Genomic DNA, 23536 nt, shown 5'->3' on the forward strand with positions numbered 1-23536 from the left:
TTCATTAATCCAATACTAATTTGCTGATCTGTTCTGGATGCGTAGCTCTTTGGGTCTAATTGCCATATGAACGTATTTCAGCGAGTATTTATATCCTCGCCAAGTCGCCCAAACTATACCATCAGCAAATGATTTAGTGATACCATTAAGATAGAGTCCATTTAAGTTGCTGTAAATTGGAAAGATGGGGGATGGGGTCATATGTAGAAGTTCACGCAAGTGAGGAAAGTTTCTGATTGCCATTCACTTGGGAGTGGCCAGGAACGATTCTTTTGCATATGACTCAAGCAGCTCACGACTTCCGGTTTTAGACCAAGTATCCCCTGGGTAGCTAACAGACATCCGTTTGGAGGCGAGCTAAAGTGAGAAGGCGAAGCCCGCTTGTGCGGTTGTGCGTAGGGCTTGGGACCCACCACATAAAAACGAATAACCAGTGAATAAGAAACACAGGCCTCGGATGAGAAACCCCCCTTTTGATGACGACCACGGCAAACGTATAAAGGACTATGATTTGAGGGCATGCACCTGGAATGTCCGGACTCTTAATTGGGAAGGTGCCCTCATACAACTAAAGGCTGACATCACCGCCGTCCAAGAAGTGCGATGGACGGGACAAGGACGGAAGAAGGTGGGTCCTTGTGACATCTACTACAGCGGCCATATAAAGGAGCGCAAATTCGGTGTTGGATTTGTGGTGGGAGAGAGACTACGTCGCCGAGTCCTGGCATTCACCCCGGTGGATGAACGTCTTGCCACAATCCGCATCAAAGCGAGGTTCTTCAACATATCGCTGATTTGCGCCCACGCCCCAACGGAAGAGAAGGACGATGCGACCAAAGATGCTTTCTATGAGCGCCTAGAACGCATCTATGAGCGCTGCCCCCGCCACGATGTCAAAATCGTGCTTGGCGATTTTAACGCCAGGGTGGGTAAAGAAGGTGTCTTTGGCACAACAGTCGGAAAATTCAGCCTCCATGACGAAACATCGCCAAACGGCCTGAGGCTGATCGACTTCGCTGGGGCCCGAAATATGGTTGTCTGTAGTACCAGATTCCAGCATAAAAAAAATTCATCAAGCAACGTGGCTGTCCCCTGATCGAAACACGCGCAATCAAATCGATCACGTTGTGATAGACGGAAGACATGTCTCCAGTGTTTTAGACGTGCGTACGCTCCGAGGACCAAACATTGACTCGGACCATTATCTAGTAGCAGCAAAGATACGCACTCGCCTCTGTGCAGCAAAGAACGCCCGTCAACAAACACAAGGAAGGTTCGACGTCGAAAAGCTGCAATCACAACCGACAGCCGAACGATTCTCTACTCGACTTGCACTCCTGCTCTCGGAGAGCACTCATCAGCATCTCGATATAAGGGAGCTGTGGAACGGCATCTCAAACTCATTGCATACCGCTGCAGCCGAAACAATTGGTCTCCGGCAACGCCAAAAAACCAGTTGGTACGATGAGAATTGTCGTTCCGCAGTGGAGAGAAAACAGACTGCCTACCTCGCAACGTTGCGATCGACCACAACACGTTCGGGGTGGGATAGATATCGAGAACTGAAGAGGGAAGCGAGACGCATTTGCAGACGTAAAAAGAAAGAGGCCGAAATGCGTGAGTATGAAAAGCTTGAAAAGCTGGCCGACATGGGTAATGCTCGAAAATTTTATGAAAAGATGAGGCGATTAACAGAAGGTTTCAAGACCGGAGCATTATCATGTAGGGACCGCGAAGGTAATCTGGTAACGGATGTCCAGAGCACACTGGGATTATGGAGGGAACACTTCTCCGACCTGCTCAATGGCAGTGAAAGTACAACACCAGGAGATGGCGAACCCGATTCCCCAATCGATGACGATGGAATAGATGTTCCATTACCCGACCATGAAGAAATTCGAATAGCAATTACCCGCTTGAAGAACAACAAAGCGGCGGGGGCCGATGGATTACCGGCCGAGCTATTCAAATACGGCGGCGAAGAACTGATAAGGTGCATGCATCAGCTTCTTTGTAGAATATGGTCGGAAGAAAGCATGCCTGACGATTGGAATCTTAGTGTGCTCTGCCCAATCCATAAGAAGGGAGACCCCACAATCTGCGCCAACTACCGTGGTATAAGTCTCCTCAATATCGCATATAAGGTTTTGTCGAGCGTATTGTGTGAAAGACTAAAGCCCACCGTCAACGAACTGATTGGACCTTATCAGTGTGGCTTTAGACCTGGAAAATCTACAATGGACCAGATATTCACCATGCGCCAAATCTTGGAAAAGACCCGAGAGAGAAGAATCGATACCCACCATCTTTTTATCGATTTTAAAGCTGCCTTCGATAGCACGAAAAGGAGCTGCCTTTATGCCGCGATGTCTGAATTTGGTATCCCTGCAAAACTAATACGGCTATGTAAGCTGACGTTGAGCAACACCAAAAGCTCCGTCAGGATCGGGAAGGACCTCTCCGAGCCGTTCGATACCAAACGAGGCTTCAGACAGGGTGACTCACTATCGTGCGACTTCTTCAATCTATTGCTGGAAAAAATAATACGAGCTGCAGAACTAAATAGAGAGGGTACAATCTTCTACAAGAGTGTACAGCTCCTGGCGTATGCCGATGATATTGATATCATCGGAAGCAACAACCGCGCCGTTTGTTCTGCGTTTTCCAGACTAGATAAAGAAGCGAAGCGTATGGGTCTGGTGGTGAATGAGGACAAGACGAAATATCTCCTGTCATCAAACAAACAGTCAGCGCACTCGCGTCTTGGCTCCCACGTCACTGTTGCCAGTCATAACTTTGAAGTTGTAGATAATTTCGTTTATCTGGGAACCAGCATTAACAACACCAACAATGTCAGCCTTGAAATCCAACGCAGAATCACTCTTGCCAACAGGTGCTACTTTGGACTGAGTAGGCAATTGAAAAGCAAAGTCCTCTCTCGACGAACCAAAATCAAACTCTATAAGTCGCTCATTATTCCCGTCCTGATGTATGGCGCTGAAGCGTGGACGATGACAACATCCGATGAGACGACTCTTGGGGTTTTCGAGAGAAAGGTTTTGCGCAAGATTTATGGTCCTCTAAACATTGGCAACGGCGAATACCGCAGACGATGGAACGATGAGCTGTACGATTTATACGACGACATTGACATAGTTCAGCGAATAAAAAGACAGCGGCTACGCTGGCTAGGTCATGTTGTACGGATGGAAGAAAACACTCCAGCTCTGAAAGTATTCGATGCAGTACCCGCTGGAGGAAGCCGCGGAAGAGGACGACCTCCACTCCGGTGGAAAGACCAAGTGCAAAGTGACCTGGCTTCACTTGGTGTTTCCAGTTGGCGCCAAAAAGCAAAAAGGAGGAATGAGTGGCGCGCTCTGGTGGATTCGGCTATAATCGCTTAAAGCGGTTCCTACGCCAAATATATATATATATATAAATTGGAAAGAAAATACCCTCTATCGAAGCATTGTTGTACGAATCGATGGCTGTGCTGGCGCCGAGCGCACAGAGAATTACCAGTGAAACTGAAAACAACGAGAAGCGCTGTTGTCTATTCATCTTCGCAAATGTTCTTTACAGACTAACTTTACCGAGGCACTCAAGAGTGCTATTTATACGATCTCTAGACAATTTTTTTTTGTGATTGCACATGTGCTCGCAAACCACGTACAAAAAAATGAGATGTCTATGAAATATCAACTATTAATAACAAAGGATTTTATTGTTATTGCAGTTTTAAAAGGAATATGAAAACAATTTTTGCATATACAAAGCAAATTAATATATCGCACCTGGTGCTCTAACCAGGGTGATAACAGCAACCGAAACCCTGAAAACATATATATTATATATATTTGTAGATTACGTTATCTTACTTCAAAGTGATCGTAATCAATGATAAGTGCCTGTAGTTTTTAATCACTTACGGGGGATAACTAAACAACAACAATATTTGGACATTTCATACAAGGAAATTATTTATCAAATTATTATGCAAATTTTGGGTTTGAGTATTGGAACACATTGAGTTCCTTTGAGAAGTAAACGGCTGCGCATTCAAAATATGAAGTAAATATTTTAAGGAATATTTCATTTTCGGACGAAAACGGTCTCCAAAGTTCAAGAAAACCGCGAGAAAGTAATTTCAATTTATTTAGAAATATTTAGATCTTTACACATAAAGGCAGAGTTGCGGTTGAAAATACAGTGATCCCCGCTTAAGTGCCTTTCCCACTTGAATGCCTGTAATATTTAAGCCACAAAAACAAAATTGTTTGCAATTTTCCTCTTTTAAGTGCCTTTTCATATTTTTGACATTGAAAGCGTTGAGTATTGTGAAAAGGGAAATATATACATACATAGTTTTGTAATGTTTGTTTTTTCATATTTACTGTTATTAATAAGTATTTTGGGGGATTTGGTCATAAATAGAAGTTCACACAAGTGAGGAAAGTTTCTGATTGCCATTCACGATTCTTTTGCATATGACTCAAGGTGCTCACGACTTCCGGTTTTAGACCAAGTATCCTCTGGGTAGCCAACAGACATCCGTTTGAAGGCGAGCTAAAGTGAGAAGGCGAAGCCCGCTTCTGCGGTTCTGCGTAGGGTTTGGGATCCACCACTTAAAAAAAAACATCCCCAATGAAAGACCGAACAGAGCCTCGGATGTATTGGTTAATAATTAATATTAATATTAAATATGCAAAATTAAGTGAGCGTATAGTCTTGGATATAGTGTACCTTGCAGGTGGAAATGAGTGAAATCGGTTCAGGAATTACCTCAGCACTCATATACTATATATGATGATTTTCGTTATTCTATTGGACTTTATGCCGAATATATGGGTCGAATTGTGTGTGATCTGAATAAAACTATATCAATAAATTGCGAGAGTATAAAATGTTCGGTTGCACCCGAACTTAGCCTTTCCTTACTTGTTACTTCTTATTTCTTTCGCATGCACTAAAGGAATTTAAGTTTATTGTTACTATGTGATCTAACTCTGAATACAAATAATCAAACAAAAACTTCGCTAGAGCTTTTTGTTTTAATCTTCAGCAAAATTTCATCCACCTATAATGAAATTCCGAAGACAAATGCTGTCTGTTTGCGGTTTAATTCAGAGCATACAGGTTTTTCTCATTGGCAACTATATGTCGCATGTCTACGTGTAGGAAATACTTGTGTTAGCTGGAGACAGGTTGACATTAATATCAACTCTCATCAATGGTGCATCAAATATCGAAAGCTGGAGTGCGGAACTTTAATCCGCTAAACATAACATACTGCCAACACAAGACACCCCCATGGAACCTTCGGTTCAGGTATTACTTCTAGGAAATCCAGATCTCCACGTTGTCTATTTATCGATGAATGGATATCAGTTATGTGGGAACACTTTCATTTGGATTAGGTTTAACACTTTTGCCTTATTGTAATTTTCTTCTTTCTTGTTTCCTTGATACTGAAAACTTATGTAGTCTCGTGAATTATACTCCCAGGATGATTATGGGCAGCATACATGCTAAGAAGTATTTCAGATGATTTGCTGGATATAGTTTGGCATTTGCTACTGCTATTATATACACTGTGTTTATCAGTCTGGCATGCGCTTTTATGTCTACCGCCTAGGCCTACCGCATACAGTATTACAGATTTCATCGATATTATATTGTAACTTGTATTTCCTGGATTTGGCTGTGGCTGTAAAGTAATTTAATGACCCTCTGTTAATTAATTTATTCAGTTATCTCCAGAAACGACTGTTTGTAGTCGGTAAAATGGTAAAAATTATCTTTTTGTATCTTTTGAACATCGTAGCAGAAGTAGACCCAACACATGTTCCTCAGAAACCCCGTTTACTTTGACTTACGCATGCTTAAATATACTATACAATACTATAAGGCCTAAGCAGACCCTTAAATAGGGCCGAACTTTAACAAAATATTCAGGCATAAAAACAATAAATAGTTTTTTTCCTATCAAGCTTTATTAAAGATATAATTGACTGTAATAAAATATTTTTGACAAAATGACATTTACTAGAGAAATCTTCTGCATCACCCCTTTCAAGAGGGCCTCTACAAGCGACGTTGATTCTAGGGTACCTAGAAGAAGAATATGAAGCAAAATAAAAGAAGAAAATGTCTTATTAAAGGGCCTAGTTTTAAAAAAATAGTTGCAGTAATAAAATAATAATAACAATGATTATTTCAAGAGAATTTTCTTCAGTAAACATTTTCTTAACACGGAACTAATTTTCTGGTCTATTCTTGATGCGTAGTTCTTTTGGTCTAATTGCCATATGAACATATTTCAGCGAATGCCAAGGCTCCCAAACTATACCATCAGCAACGGTTTTAGTGACACGCTTGAGATAGACTCCATTTAAGTTGCTGTATTGAGTGAAACGCCAATTACAATTTACTATTTCCATATTTCCATATTCACTCATTTTGAAATTAATTTACCTTTTGTGGCAAACACGTTTGCCATACCACCAACCGCCTTTACAATCTTTGGCACAATTAGAACCTCGTTCACTATTATCCTGGTCGTGTACGCCCAACATAGCATCGCCTGCTGTACCAGAATAAGCGCCTAATATACTCAGCGCATATTTTTGGCTTTCCTCAGCAATGGCAAAAGTGTCGTACTTGGCATGTTTCGTCACATTGTCGAAATCCCTCAACTCGATCCATAATTCGTGCATTTGTGAAGCCGTTAGTGCATGTAATTTATCCAGACCGATGAAAAAATTTTTATTCAAGTTGCCAAAGCCGTTCTTATACTCCTCCCAACCACGATAAAAGTTCATATATTCGTCTTGTCGTAATTGTATTAGCGTCCAAGCTTCTCAACCCAATGGATCCGATAAACACTTAACATAGAACTCTTTACTATCGGAGTATTGTGGAGGCAGTCGTATTTTATATATTCCACTTTTAGCTTTGCTCCCAGCCAAATAAATCGCTTCATTGCAATTCGCCGGTAAATATTTTGTATCGAAGGTGTTGACCATATCGCTAGCCGTATTGGTGCCGAAAGCACCGCAAAGCACCAGTGCAACTGCAAACATCTTGAAACGTTCCAGTCTACTCACCCTCGCAAATTTACTTTCCAAAATAACCTTTCAGAGACATTCAACAGCGCTATTTATATGTTCTCTTGATAAATTACAAACGCGTACAAATAGAGAGAGAGGTTGAATGAGTTTGAAATATAAAGAATATAAAGGGTTTTATTGTTATTGTGCCCTCAAGAGGGGAACTTTAGCTTTAGATATGGAAAGCCATTATTTAATTCTGCATAAACATTGCAATTAAACACACCTGGTATTATGCTTTTATCGGAACTTCAACAATATGTTAGGGGAAATAAACTCTACTTTTTCGGGGTATATAGAGCTTTTCATTTGCGATGGTTTCTCTGTGAATGCCTCTTCATTGGACTTTAGAACTTGTCTTAAATTGTTTAGGTATTGCTGAGAGTTCACTACGATCTTGGTCAGGAATCGTGTGTGTCAACATGTTTGGTAATTTCCGGTTTAGAAGTTTGATCTCGATAGACTGCCAGTGACTATCGACCACATGAGGAAGAGAACCGAAATTTGTTGAGCCATTTTAGTTTTGCCTCACCCTAAGATTTTCGATGTATGTATTTGTAAACATTAATTTCATTATCGCTATTTCACTCCAGATAGCATATATCGCTCATTTACATGAATAGTGTCACAACTAAAAAAACGATTTTTCAGGAAAGCGGTTTAAAGTTTTGAATTGTCTCTTATTTAGCAGATGTATATATGACAAATAATATATATGTATTTATTAAAATGATGAGCTTAAGTGCGTCGTAGGTATAAACGTGACCCATTTTGAATTCTGTCGTTATTTGTGAAAAATATTAATCAATTTCGCTCTCATAAGTTAATTATTGCTGAAAAAAGCAACATTAAAAATTTAATTCCCTTTTCACTAAGATCGTTCTAACATAAAATATGTCTTTTTTTTCTGAAAAAAATCATGCTGAATTTTGGAATAACTTAGAATGTGGTTAAAAAATATTGCAGCATAACAATTTTAATAACGGCACATTCTTACTTAATAGTTTATTTTTCTACGTATCGGAATGAAATTTTTACACAATATGGACGATGAAATTGCGCACATTTCTGCGTACTCAACTCCAAAATTGTGTTGTTTAAGTTATGACACTTCATGTAAATGAGCGATATGTATCGTTCTCTAGAATGGTGGTCATAGGTATGGTGAAATCCACGATTTGGGTGAGACAACTAATTAGAAACAAAGATACATGGCCCCAAGCATGATTGGTTGATTCCAACTATTTTCCATAGTAATTTTTTTCTAACATGCTTTAAACAATTTGCCTCAAAATAAGCTAGATAAGGACACAATACCATGAATTATAATATTTTAACATATTAAAAACCAAAACAGTACAAAAATTTGCAAACGAAAATTTCGTCATCAGGATATCACCCCCAAATGCAATGTTAATTATCTCACATAACTTGAAAACCACAAGCACCAAATTTTTTATGGTGTGGTGGTGTGGAGGAAAAATCCAAAATCGAAACGGTTCATGAATATGTACTGTTTTTGCATAAAATTGCAGAAGAAGTGGGAAGGCATCGAAAAACAATTTGGGGCCCATCCATAAATTACGTCACATGAATTTAAGGACTTTTTAACCCCTCCCCCTCCTTGTAACAAGTTGTCACATTTTGAACGGAAAATGGAAGAAATCGCATTATAACCACGCCTACCGCCCATTCAAAGGCTATGTTGAAAACTACTAAAAATGCTTTAATTCACTAAGAAACAAGTAAAGAAGGGCTAAGCTCGGGTGTCACTGAACATTTTATACTCTCGCAATTTATTTATTTAAATTTATTAATATAACAAACAATTTGACTCACATATCCGGCATATATATGGTATAAAGTCCATTGAAAGTTTGAATACCCTAATATTAAATATATGGGAGATAGATGAAGTTATGACCGATATCTTCACTAGTACTAACTTTATATATTGTAAAGTAAACTGTTCATACCGACTACAGAGTTCTGGTATATGGAAAGTAGGCGTGGTTGTGAACCGATTTGGACTATCTTCGCAACATATCATTGGGAAGCTAAGAAGATATTATGAACGGAATTTCATTGAAATTTGTCGAATAGTTTCGGAGATATGGTTTTTGACCCATAAGTGGGCGAAACCACGCTCGTTTAAAATTTTGTGTACCATTTTGAGCGTGGTCCTTGTGTACCATCTTTATAATGCAATTTAAGGCTTCTGGTGGTTTTCCTTATTGAATTAGTAGATTTCGACATAACCTTTGAATGGGAGGTGGGCGAGGTTATAATCCGATTTGCTCCATGTTTGGACTGTTAATGTAGTACCTAAAAGAAACTAATCTAGAAAGTTTCCTTGATATAGTGGGCGGGGCAACGCCACTTCCACAAAAAAATTTCATCTACATATGCCCCTTCATAGTGTGATCCTTCATACCAAGTTTTACTTCAATAGCTTAATTTATGGCTGAGTAATAGCTTTTTATATGTTTTCGGTTATTGTCATTTTGTGGGCGTGGTCCGATTACGCCCATTTTCGAACTTAACCTTCATATGGTGCTAAGAAATACGTCTTCCAAGTTACATCAAGATATCTCAATTTTTACTCCAGTTACAGCTTGCACGGACGGACAGACAGACATCCGGATTTCAACTTTACTCGTCACCCTGATCATTTTGATATATGTATATAACCCTATATCTAACTCGTTTAGTTTTAGGACTTACAACCAACCGTTATGTGGACAAAACTATTATACTCTCCTAGCAACTTTGTTGCGAAAGTATAAAAACTGTAGAAACCTTAAATTACATGGTAAAAATGGTACAGAAGAGATGCACTCAAAATGGTATACAAATTTTTATATTGGCGTGGCTCCTCCGACTTATGGGACAAAAACCATATCTCCATATGCTCGACCAATTTCAATGAAATTCAGTTTGTAATATTTTCCTTGCATCCCAATGATACGTTGTGAAAATATGTTGACAATCACGCCTACTTTCTATATACCAGAACTTTGAAATCGATCTGAATCGTTTACTTTACAATATATGAAGTAAGCACTAGTGCAGACATCGGAACAAACCTTTGCACAAATACTACATTTATGGTAGGGCAACGTCCTTCTAGAAACCGTCGAAACCAGACCATAAGTTTTCAAGGCCCCATGTATCGAACATGAGGTCCTCAGTCCTTCTAATATATTTTTTAGCGAAAATATAAGCAAGTCTCTTAGATATTTTTAACAAATTGAGAGAGAACAGTTTTCTTCTATTCTAATAATATGTTTCCCTGCCAAAAATGGGTGAAATCGGGACATAACCCATATACCTAATATTTGGGGTTTCAAACTTTCATTGGACTTTTTACCATATATATCGGTTAGCATGTGAGATATTTCAACAAAATTTAGTGAGCATATAATCTGGATAGAATGTAGTTATGTGGAAAAATAGTTGAAATCGGTCCATGAATTACCCAGCCTCATATACTATATATACTGATTTTGTTTCCTAATGGACTTTATGTGGAATGTGTGAGTAAAATTGTGTATTATATTAATAAAATTAAATAAATAAATTGCGAGAGTGTAAAATGTTCGGTTAAACCCGAACTTAGCCCTTCCTTACTTGTTTAAAATTTTTCATATCCTTTAAGACATAAAATACTATTATTTTTAGCATACAAAGTATATACCTACAAAAAAGCGGTAACATTATACACAAATACCATAATGTGTCGAATATTTGAGCTTCGATCAATTGTTTCTAATTAGCTGTCTCACTTTATTCTCCTTATAAAAAGTAACGCTTGTACTGTGTTGGAAAATATTAACAGTATTTCAAGTGCGCAACTACAAAATTAAATCCTTTCAAATTCTGCATCAATAGTAAAATTTTAAATTTTATCATTTTTGCCGTAGACACCCTTCTGAAAAGTGTGATCCAGAAGATTTGCCTAAATGCCGCCGTTTTGCTCACGATATTAATATAAAATTTTGTTTACACTAATCTAAGCGCTTAATAAACATAACCCTTTAAATGGCTTCGGTGATTCCAAATTTTTGGATATTGAATGTATGTATACATTACACCATACAATATTCTAAGAGATTAGACATAAGTAAAAAGATTGTATTCTCCATTTTTCGAAGTTAGCCTCCAAAATCGAAATATTTGTTATTATTTATTTCAAGATATCGCTCCTAAAAATACAAACTATATACATATATTATCTGCATTTCCGTCTTATTTCAATGATGTATAAAACTTTTCTGTAAAGCTTATATGATAGTGGCGTTTTTGTATGAAGACTTCGACTATTAGAAATATCCCTTACTCGATCATTACTCATAGCTTCTGCTGTTGTTTGCACAGTCGATTCCATTGCCAATTGATTCTCAAGTACATTGAGCGGCAATCAAGAAGCATCTTTCAATGCTTTGTTCTTCTGTTAATGTTTATTATGATTAGTTTTTGTCGGTATGTTTACGTTTTTTATATTTTTTTTTTTCTTATTGAATTATCCGTTATAGGTTGAGTATTGTCTCACCATTAGTACTATACTTGAAAACACCATATAATAATAAATAAAGCACGAAAACATTTGTTTAATAAAAGATCATTGTGTTCATCTACACAATCACAGCTTCTTTCGTGTCGACCAATGCTCGAATACAATTACAATAATTTGTCAAGAGAACGTATAAATAGGGCTCTCAATGTCCCAGAAAATTTAGTATTTAAAGCAAATTTGCGAAGATGTGTAGCCAACAACATTTCTAAGTGCTTTCAGTTTTACTGGTAATTCTCTGTGCTCTCGGTGCGAGTACAGCAACTGTTTCGGGGAATGATGTTTTCGATACGGAAGACTTACCGGTGAATTGCAATGAGGCGATACAATTGGCAGGGAGCAAAGCTAAAAGTGGCATATATAAAATACAATTGCCTCTACCATACGGCGATGGTAAAGCGTTCTATGTTAACTGTTTGCTGGATCCGTCGGGTGGAGAAGCTTGGACGCTAATACAACTAAGAAAAGACGAATACATGAACTTTTATCGTGGCTGGGAGGAGTACAAGAACGGTTTCGGCAACTTGAATAGAAATTTCTTCATTGGTCTCGATGAATTGCATACATTAACGGCTTCACAATTGCACGAATTATGGATCGAGTTGAGGGATTTCGACAATGTGACGAAACGTGCCATGTATGACAGTTTTGCCATTGCTGACGAAAGCAAAAAGTATGCGTTGAGTATATTGGGAGAATATTCGGGCACAGCAGGTGATGCCATGTTAACCATACACGATGGCGCCAAATTCTCCACATTCGATCAAGATAATAGCGAATTTGGTGCTAATTGCTCGAAATTATATAAAGGCGGATGGTGGTATGACAAACGTGTTTGCTACAACAGGTAAGTTTATATTAAACTACAAGGAAATATGAAGATAATAATGAATGTGGCATTTTTGTCAATTTGTAGCAACTTAAATGGACTCTACCTTAACTTGGGTGTCACTAACTACAATGGTGATGGTATAGTTTGGGTGACTTGGCTTGGACATCAACATTCGCTGAAATATGTGCATATGGCAATTAGACCAAAAAATTTGCACATCAAGAATAGATTAGTAAGTTAATATTGGATTGAGAAATAAATTAAAATAAAATATAATATAACATTATAGAATACAATAAAATAAAGGGAAAAATACATAATTAATTGAAATCAAATAAAACAATTCGTTTTCCAATTTCGATTTTTCTATGAGAATTTTAATTGTTTGTAGTTTTTTATACTATTAAATGTATTTATAATATTTATGCATATATATCTATTTATATAATAATATATGTATTTACTTTCAACTATCAAATTAATATCACGTTTTTTAATTCAAAGAAATATTTTATTTTTGAATAAACGAAATAAAATACATACTTTGGAAACATTTTTAACTCATTAATATAAATTTATATCAAAAAGTACACAAAATAATTATTTGGTTACCTTATGTAACTCATCGCTGGAAATTTTAAAATCATTAAAAGAAGTATTACTGCGATTTTGTTAATGTTTGGAACCGGGAAACTCTTTTATTAGGAAAACAGGCCCAATTCAAAATATGTGAGATATTTCTGGATATTTTCTGTAAAAAACTACCATTAACTCTGTGGTACTCATGGTAGGTATCTGAAGCCTTGAATAATTATAATCCGATTTCGACAACTGTTAGATGAAAATATAAAAGTTATTGAATTTGGACTCTCTAAACGTGAAATCTTAAATTTAACAATCACATTATTTTTTTAACACCCAGGTGTGTGCAGTCCGTAGACAATAAGTTGAAAACAACTTATACTACGGTCGGACCGACATTGAAAACCTCTTGAACACACAATTTGTGGATTGTGGAACCAAAGTCATTCTGACCGACAACAGATTTTTTGATTTGTGTTTTCGATGCGTTTTCATTGACAATTCACAAATTTATTTGTTTGTTTACATTTGAGCATTTTTATACTCCCGCAACGTGTTGCTAAGAAAGTATCAAAGTTTTGTTGTCATGTTGTTTGTAAGTCATAAAACTAAACGATATAGGGTTATAAATATCAAAATGATCAGGATGACGAGACGTGTTAAAATCCGTCTGTCCGTACAAGCGTTTACTTGAGTAAAACTTCTGATATATTAATGAAACTTCGGGAATTACACCATCTTTCATATAATGATTTTTGTTTTCTAGTGGACCTTGTGCCCAACACATGAGTCGAGTTGCATGTAATTTTAAAGCGTTTTTTTCGCAAAAATTTTTTGAATTTATTCTGCCCTGTACTCTAGTTATCAAATTGTCAGTGAGAGATGACCAACATTTTTTTTGTAATCATGTAAAAAATGGAGCACATTCAAAAAAGTAATGCAGCATTTGTATATTGTTGAAGTATAAAAAGTCACCACATTCGAGAAAAGAAAAGAAAACGCGCTTAATAACATTAATCAAATAAATTGCGAGAGTATAAAATGTTCGGTCACACGCGAACTTAACCCTTCCTTTCTTATTATACTCTCGCAACAAAAGTTGCTAAAAAGAGTATTATAGTTTTGTTCACATAACAGTTGTTTGTATCACCAATAATAACAGGGTGACGAGTGGAGTTGAAATCCGGATGTCTGTCCGTCCGTCCATCCGTGCAAGCGATTACTTGAGTAAAAATTGAGATATCTTAATGAAACTTGGAACACATGTTCCTTGGGACCGTGAGAGGGTTGCTTTCGAAAATGGGCAAAATCGGACCACTGCCACGCCCACAAAATGGCGAAAACCAAAAACACATAAAGTGTCATAACTAAGCCATAAATGAAGTTATAAAAGAAAAAAATTTGGAATAGAGGATCGCACTAGGAAGGGGCATATTTGGATGTAATTTTGTGGGAAAGTGGGCGTGGTCCCGCCCCCAAAACGGTTATTTGTATATATCTCGCAAACCAATGAAGCTATATAAACCAGTTTCTGCAGTCGATTCTCTTACATACACCACCACACACCATGAATCATAGTTGAAATCGGATAATAACCACGCCCACCTCCCATACAAAGGTTAGGTTGAAAATTACTAAAAGTGAGTTAACTCACTAACGAAAAACGTCATAAACACTAAATTTTACATGAAAAATAGCAGATGGAAGCTGCACTCAGATTTTTTCACAAAATGGAAAATGGGCGTGGCATCGCCCACTTATGGGTCAAAAACCATATCTCAAGAACTACTCTACAGATTTCAATGAAATTCGGTATATAATATTTTCTTGACACCCTGAAAACACGGACAAAAAATGGGCGAAATCGGTTCACAACCACGACTACTTTCCTTATAACTCAATTTTCCATCTTATTCCTTCACTTTATAATATATACATAAGGAACCAATGAAGATAGCGGAATAAAACTTTACACAAATAGTGCATATCATCTCTGGCTTCACTTGTGAAAAAATTGTCGAAAACTGACTATAACTTTTCAAAGCCCCAGATATCGAACATGTTGAACTCAGCGCCTAAGGGTAAATTTTAACTGAAAAAATGGGTAAATCTCTCAGATAATTTAATATAATTCAGAGGAAATTGTTTTCTTCTGATAGTGTTCTGTTCCAAAAATTATTAAAATCGGGCCATAACATCCCCTAGCTCCCATATACCTAATTATAGGTTTTTCAAAAATATGGTGGGCTTTATTCCGCATATATGTATTGGGTAATATGTGAGATATCTAAGCAAAATTAAGTGAGCGTATAGTCTTGGATGTAGTGCACCTTGCTGGTGAAAAGGAATGAAATCGGTTCCAGAATTACCTCAGCCCTCTTATACTATATATGACGATTTTCGTTATTCTATTAAACTTTATGCCGAATTTATTACCTCACATATATTTCGGACTGTCGAGTTAATATTTCTGGTTTTGACACTTAAAAAATATCAGGTCCAAATGTGAAGAATTTTTCATAAATTGAGGTAATAATTTATATTATTTAACATTAAATCGGTCAATTATTATGCATACATAGTCATAACACTCAGTGACTGTTTTTATACTCTCGCAACAAAGTTGCTAAGAGAGTATCATAGTTTTGTTCACATCACGGTTGTTTGTAACACCCAAAACTAAACGAGTTAGATATAGGGAAACACATAAAGTGCCATAAGTAAGCCATAAATAAAGCTATGGAAATAAAATTTTATACAAAGGACCGCACTATGAAGGGGGATATTTGGATGTAATTTTTTTGGGAAAGTGGGCGTCACCCCGCCCCCTACTAAGGGGGCCCTACCCTGGCAAACTACTATTGCTATGTTAATATAAACACTCAGGAGTCGTTTTTTCAGGCATTTCCTTATATAGTCCAAAATAGGAGGAAATCGGATTATAACCACGCCCACCTGACATACAAAGGTTACGTTAAAAACTACTAAAAATGCTTTAATTCAGTAAGGAAAACCAACAGAAACCTATGGGCGCGGTTCCGCCTACTTATGGTTCAAAAACCATATCTCCGAAACTACTCGATCAATTTCAATGGAATTTAGTTTGTAATATTTTTCTTTCATCCCAATGATATGTTTTGAAAATAGGCCAAATCGGTTTACAACCACGCCTACTTCCTATATACCAGAACTTTGAAGTCGACCTGAATAGTTTACTTTACAATATTAAAGTAAGCACTAGTGAAGATATTGGAATAGAACTTTGAATAAATACAGTATTTATAGTGTGGCAGCCCCTTTCTAAAAACGCTCCGAAATCGGACCATAGGTTTTCAAGACCCCATATATCGAACATGAGGACATCGGTGCTTCTAGGGTTTCCAACTTTCAATGGACTTTATACCATATATATGACGAATATGTGGGTCAAATTGTGTATTATATAATATTAATAAAGTTAAATAAATAAATAAAAAACTCCTGATTGCCTTTAAAAAGCTGCACACTGTTACTAGTGTTGTCAGAAGAGAGTCAAATGAGGAATAAATTGAACGACGCGATTGTATTACACGAAAGTAAACACCTTCGGCGATGAGTACGCCAACGTGTGGTGAAACTCATTACTTATTGAACTGCCCTTGTATATACATATTGAAAATTCATTCCTTTCCCGAATATATGTATATAATTTATGATATTTGAAAATTTGAGAGACTATTCACCACATCAGCTTACTGACAACTACAACTTCATCAGTTCACACTCTTACATGTGTCTGCACATAATTTTTATACTCTCGCAACAAAAGTTGCTAAGAGAGTTTTTTAGTTTTCTTCACATAACGTCATAAAACTAAACGAGTTAGATATAGATAGGGTTATATATTACGACTACTTTCCATACAACTCAATTTTGAAAAACATCTGATTCCTTCACTTTATAATGTATACATAAGGAACCGATGAAGATAGCGGAATACAACTTTACACAAATACTGTATTTGAGCTGTGACATCACTTGTGGAAAAATTGGCGAGATCGGACTATAACTTTTCATGGTCGCTGATATCGAACAGAAGAAGTGCCTAAGGGTAATTTTTCACCGAAAATATCGGTAAATCTGTCAGATATTTTAATGTAATTCAGAGGAATTTTTTTCTGATAATACGTCTCTGTTCCAAAAATTATTACAATCAGGTCATAACTTCCCTTAGCTCTCATGTACCTTATATTCGGTTTATCAAACATCCGGTGGGCTTTATTCCGAATATATTAGTTAATATGTGATACATCATAGCAAAATTATGTGAGCATATAGTCTTGGATATAGTGTACCTTTATACACGAAGGGGTATAAAATGTTCGGTTTCACCCAAACATAGCCTTTCCTTACTTGTTATTATAATATTTAATCACACACACATGCTTCTATACATAAGCAGGTCTGCGTCGAATGTTTTATAAATATTTCGCGGCGGTTATTCTGATACCGACCTGGAGCAAAAACAGCAAAGGTCTGGGAGGAGGTGGGTAAGAAAAGTTTAAATAAATTTGAGTGTCTCGCTCGTAAATATTCAAGCGTGATATATCGTCATGTGGACTTCACGATTTGCTTATTGAATCAAGACTTTAATCATTTGAAACGTGGCGCTCATAACGATTGTAAACTAACTTTTCGGAAGCTCTTTGTTTACATAGTTTATTTCTCTAAAACGTGAATAAGTGCTGAATTGCCAAATGCTTTAAGAGCAAATTCTGTTAGAAAGACTAGACGAAGTAAAGGGTGCTGTTGTCTCAATGCATAAGGCGATAACTGAAATTTATTAGTTCGCAAGTATATGACAATTGCTGTCAGAAAATTGTTTTGATGCAATTTTTACAAGAATAGGTTTAGTTCTTTATCAGTATATCCAGCAACAGTCATAACTCACCAATAATCAACCAGATGTTCAATTCCACATAATTGTGTTAAAATATCTCACACAATGAATGATGTATACCATATAAGATCAAACGGTAGTTTATGTATATGGGGGGTTTGGGAAATATTGACACACATTTCTTCGGTTTTTGGGACTTCTTCAGGTTTTTATTGGAAGCACACAACTCGAGTCACACAAATCATCAATAAGTAATTCTACTCGTACTGAAAAATGTCGTTTACTTCCAATTTTAAGTATCTAGATTGTTGTTGTTGGAAACAGCACACTTCAACAAGAAAGGACTAAATCCGAACATTTTGTATGCTTGCAATCTCTTCAGTTATCGTTATTAAGATAATGCACAAATCATCCCATATATTCGACATAAACCCTCATTAGAATAACGAAAATCTGTATATATAGTATATGGGGTTGTAGTAATTTCTGAGCCGGTTGTAACTATTATTACGATTATTATATCCAATATTATACATTCAGTTAATTTTGCTAAGATATCTCACAAGCAGTAAGTTAGAGAGATAGATAGATAGAAGAAGTAATTACCCGATTTTACACACTTTTGGCACAGAGGGACACTATTATAAGGAAAACATATCCTCTGCATTTCTTCAGAATACACTGGTCGACACAAAAAATGCATCAAAGGTCAGACAATGATATTCTTATGGGATTTTCATCGCTGAACACGAATATGACCTCCAAAAGTGCCCATCACGTCGAAGTTTTGAGCAAAATGGACTCAAAGTCTCAAAAGACCCTGTTTTTGGCCTTTTTTGATCACGTGTAGAGAATTATGCTGACGTGCTAGAAGTCTCTAATTAGGCTTAAATTGAAGCTAAAACTGTCAACTATATAGCACAACTTTTTCATGTGCGCGCGCGCTCTACTTGCACTCATAGAGCTAGCACTAGGGCACTCTCACATATTAATGAAAAGTTGTGCTATATGAAAATTTTTGACTAATTCAGAACTTTTTCGATTTGATTCTTATAGTTGACAGCTTAAGCTTCAATTTAAGCCTAATTAGAGACTTCTAGCACGTCAGCATAATTCTCTACTCGTGATCAAAAAAGGCCAAAAACAGGGTTTTTTGGGACTTTGAGTCCATTTTGCTCAAAACTTCGACGTGATGGGCACTTTTGGAGGTCATATTCGTGTTCAGCGATGAAAATCCCATAAGAATATCATTGTCTGATCTTTGATGCAGAGAAAAAGTTTCTTTTTGTCGACCAGTGATATCTGAGGGATATACCGTTATTTTCTGACTCGACTTTTCTTCTCAACATAACGTATATGTTTTCAAGCTGTATAATGGGATAGGAAAGAGAAATGTCTGTAGTAAATTAAAACTTAGTTGTAGGCGGAGCTACAAATAATAACACTTAAAAAATGTTTGGTAAACGCCCTTGTGTGGGCATCGCAGTGGTTCGGCACTCTCTCATGGTGCCAAGGAATATATGCATTTACCTAGTTCCATTAAGACTGACATCACCCTGATCATTTTAATATAAGTATGTATGCATGTAACTTCAACTTCATTGTTTAAAGTTTTCAATTCGTTATAATCAAGCGTTATAAGAACAAAACTATTATACTCTGTGCAACATCTTGCGAGTGTATAAAAATAAGAGTCGATGCTTCAGTCTTATATACATGTAATACAGTAGTACCTCGATTCTTGCACACCTCGATACTTACAACACCCCGATTCTTGCAACAAAGAAATATTTTATATTATGTATTTAGTACTTGCAGCAATATCTTCTTGTTTTTGATAATAGTTCCTTAGTTTGAATAAATTTCGGAGAAGTCCACTAATATTTCTATAACGAATTGTTGTGACTCTTACGCACGTGCTTTTTGGGAGAATCAGTCGAATATCAATTAAAATTGCAAGATTATCCGTGGCGATAATCTTCACGAAAAGGCTATTTTAGTTATTGATAATGATCCCTGTCACTCCAAGAAGGAGAGTACTGATGGTCAAATCTTGGTAATGTGCCTTCCTCCAAACTGTACTGCTGTGAAACCGTCCATGGGATAATGAAGATAACATTCCTATTTCAGAGTTAAATACGTTTACAGCCAGCTGAACATAAATTAAACATTCATAACATTTCAAGTTTTAAGAAGTAGACAGATCCATTGAACAATGAATTGAGGAATCTACTTTGGAGTCTTTCGTACAATAACGTGATCTTAAATCGAAGAAAGTCATGTCGAAGGATACTATATTGGCATTCAATAATTGCCTAGAATGGACGGAGCAAAACAATGTCTCTTTAGACGATGTTACGACGCTCCAGACACTCAGAAGCAACGTAGTACTGAACAAGTTCGCTTGTCCAAAGCAAACAATATTTTCAAAGTTTTTTAATACCACATAAAATATAAACTAACATATTGAACTTAAAGGTTTTTGAATTGAAATACGTATTAAATATATATTTGAAACAAAAGCATGTAAGTAAGTTTAATTTATTTTTTAGATATATAATATGTTCGATACTTGCGACATCCTCAATACTTGCACCGAGCTCGGTTTTCATTACGTGCAAGAATCGAGGTACTACTGTACTTGTATAGCAGAATATGCGTGATCAACAAATTGTTCTGCTCTAAAATACTTTTTATCACTCTTGATGTGAGAAAACAAATATATATATATGTGTAAGTCTTAAGATGCCACGTTAAGGTCGTTTGGCGCACAGTCCATTAATTCGAAGTACATATAGACTGATAAAATCTATGTTGTCACTGACGATTGCTGATACTTGGAACAAATATATCCATTTCATAATGGACAAAGCAATAAAGGCAAGTGAGATGTGATATCTTTTCATCTCAACTATCCAGCCCAAGGCAAGATCAAAGATCCAATGATAAACATTCACAGAGAAAGACGTATTATCAAGAAGCATTATCAACTAATTTTAGCATTACCAAATTATGCATACTTGGGATGTCCATTTGGTATGTCGGTAGTACCAAATGGACATCCCTAATTTACTAGCGTAGTTAGGACAATACAGCGCAATGCCTCTTGTGCTTATTTGCAATGTTAAGCATTTTCATATTGAAAGCTAATGTTACATTAGAAATATTTGTTATAGTTTATATTGCCTGTGTGCAGCGGATTATACGCCCGGCTTCTTAAAACATCTGCTGGGAAAGCTCACACATTACGAAGCCTCCGAATACAATTCAATAGTTTGACAAGATATCGTATAAATAGCACTCTCTATTGTCCCCGAAAGGTTATTTTGTAAAGTAAATTTTTGAAGATGGGTAGCCGACGGTGTTTCTCAGTGCTTTTAGTTTCACTGGTAATTATTGTTGGTCTCGGCACCAGTACAGCAATCGTTTTGGACAATGGTGTGTTCAATACGGAAGACTTACCGGCGAATTGCAATGAAGCAATTCATTTGGCAGAGAGCAAAGCTAAAAGTGGCATATATAAAATACGATTGCCCCCACCATACGGCGATAGTAAAGCGTTCTATGTTAACTGTTTGCTGGATCCATCGGGTGGAACAGCCTGGACGCTAATACAATTACGACAAGACGAATTTATGGACTTTTTTCGAGGCTGGGAGGAGTACAAGAACGGCTTCGGCAACTTGAATAGAAATTTCTTCATCGGTCTTGATAAATTGCATGCACTAACGGCTTCACAATTGCACGAATTATGGATCGAGTTGAAGGATTTCGACAATGTGACGAAATATGCCAAATATGACAGTTTTGCCATTACTGACGAAAGCCAAAAATATGCATTGAGTATTTTGGGAGAATATTCGGGCACAGCAGGAGATGCCATGTTGGGCGTACACGATGGCGCCAAATTCAGCACACGCGATCAGGATAATAGTGGACGTGGTTATAATTGCGCACAATTATATAAAAGCGGATGGTGGTATAGCAAACATTCGTGCCACAGAAGGTACATTTAATTCAACACACATGTACTTAAATATATATATTAAACATTACAAATTAATTGGCATTTATCTTAATTTCCAGCAACTTAAATGGACTCTATCTTAAGGGTGTCACTAAATCATTTGCTGATGGTATAATTTGGGAGCCTTGGCATGGCTATCAATATTCGCTGGAATATGTGCATATGGCAATTAGACCAAAATCATTGAAAAATTTAATTATTAAATATTGGAAATGTTCGCCGCGAGAGGAGATTTGAACAACTACATATTTAACCACATATACATACAAACAACTAAGATTTTGTAGGTATGAAATATATAACCGAATTATTGACTTCTATCCTAATATTATTTCATTTTATAATAAGGAATTTAAATTAAATAAAGTATAAAGATAATCTAACTTAATACAAAATTTGTTCAATGGGTCTCTTCTAATGTTTGTAATAGGATACTACAAGTGATAATTAAGTATTCAAAAACTATATTATAAACCGACTATGTAGAACATTTATCTCATGTATGTTAACTGCAAACAGAGAAAACAATTTAGTTACATGGTGTGATAGAAATGATATGCCACTGAATCTTAATAAATTTCTTATGCTTTTCACGCAGTCCTGAATAGCTTCTAAATAAATAAATTTAGTTTGAGTATACGAGGTTGGTGTTGCATATGGGCGTAATCGGCAAATTGCCAAGCCCACGAAAACCTATAAAGAGCTACCACTACGCTATAAAAAAGTTATGAAAGTAAAATTGGGTCAATATGATCGCACTAAGAAGCGGTATATTTGGATATATATATATATTGGATATATTTTTTTGAAAATTTGGCGTGGCCAGACATCGAACATCAGGATCTCGAAGTTTACGGCTATTTTTTTATTGAAAATATTATGAAACTTCTGGTGGTCTTTATACTGTATATATCGGTTAGCATGTCAGATATCCTAACAAAAGTAAGTCAGACAAGTAAGGAAAGGCTAAGTTCGGGTGCAACCGAACATTTTATACTCTCGCAATTTATTGATATAGTTTATTTTAAGATAACACATAATTTGACCCATATATTCGGCATAAAGTCCACAAGAATAATTAAAATCATTATATATAGTATATGAGGGCTGAGGTAATTCCTGAACCGATTTCACTATTAAGCCAATCGTATTTTTGAAAAACCTATACTTAGGTATATACGAGCTAGGAGAAGTTATGAACTGATTTTAACCATTTTTGGTACAGAGACACACTATTAGAAGAAAAAGATTCCCTCTGAATTAAATAAAGATATCTGAGAGATTTACCGATATTTTCGATGAAATATTACCCTAAGGCACTGAATTCTTCATATTCGATATCCGGGCATCGAAAAGTAATAGTCCGATTTAAAATTGTTTTTCACAAGTTATGATCTGATACTGATCACATACAGTAGTAGTGTAAAGTTTTATTACACTTAGGCAATTCACAAGCTTTTTTGTATGTCTTATGTCATATTTTAATAATCTTAAAAAATTCCACACTTGTGAGCACCCTTAACTGTTGTATGTC

At 36.3% G+C, this 23536-nt stretch overlaps 2 protein-coding genes across 3 annotated transcripts in view; one reads left to right on the forward strand and one right to left on the reverse strand.

Annotated features, from left to right (window-relative positions):
* Positions 1–23536, reverse strand: part of LOC105220189 (fibrinogen C domain-containing protein 1-like) — a 32356-nt gene continuing 8820 nt past the window's right edge. Inside the window, exon 2 of one of the 2 annotated variants that reach the window (XM_054233893.1) lies at positions 1–169. In XM_054233893.1, coding sequence (XP_054089868.1) covers positions 16–169 — 154 coding nt within the window. In that variant the 3' untranslated portion in view covers positions 1–15. Of the gene's footprint in view, positions 170–6242; positions 6400–23536 lie in introns of those variants that run through there. The other variant, XM_054233894.1, reaches the window with a different exon arrangement.
* LOC105220192 (fibrinogen C domain-containing protein 1-like) lies at positions 21199–22608 on the forward strand. The gene is made up of 2 exons (XM_011196604.3): positions 21199–21981; positions 22062–22608. The coding sequence occupies exons 1-2, from the start codon at positions 21323–21325 to the stop codon at positions 22237–22239; spliced, it is 837 nt and encodes a 278-aa protein (XP_011194906.2). The 5' UTR covers positions 21199–21322; the 3' UTR covers positions 22240–22608.

Source organism: Zeugodacus cucurbitae, chromosome 6, assembly GCF_028554725.1.
Source record: "Zeugodacus cucurbitae isolate PBARC_wt_2022May chromosome 6, idZeuCucr1.2, whole genome shotgun sequence".
Lineage (NCBI taxonomy): Eukaryota > Metazoa > Arthropoda > Insecta > Diptera > Tephritidae > Zeugodacus > Zeugodacus cucurbitae.

Coding starts and splice junctions, on each gene's coding strand:
- LOC105220192 (XM_011196604.3), top strand. CDS start 21,323: ATGGGTAGCCGACGGTGTTTCTCAGTGCTTTTAGTTTCACTGGTAATT. Junction 21,982..22,061: donor AAACATTCGTGCCACAGAAG/GTACATTTAATT, acceptor CTTAATTTCCAG/CAACTTAAATGGACTCTATC.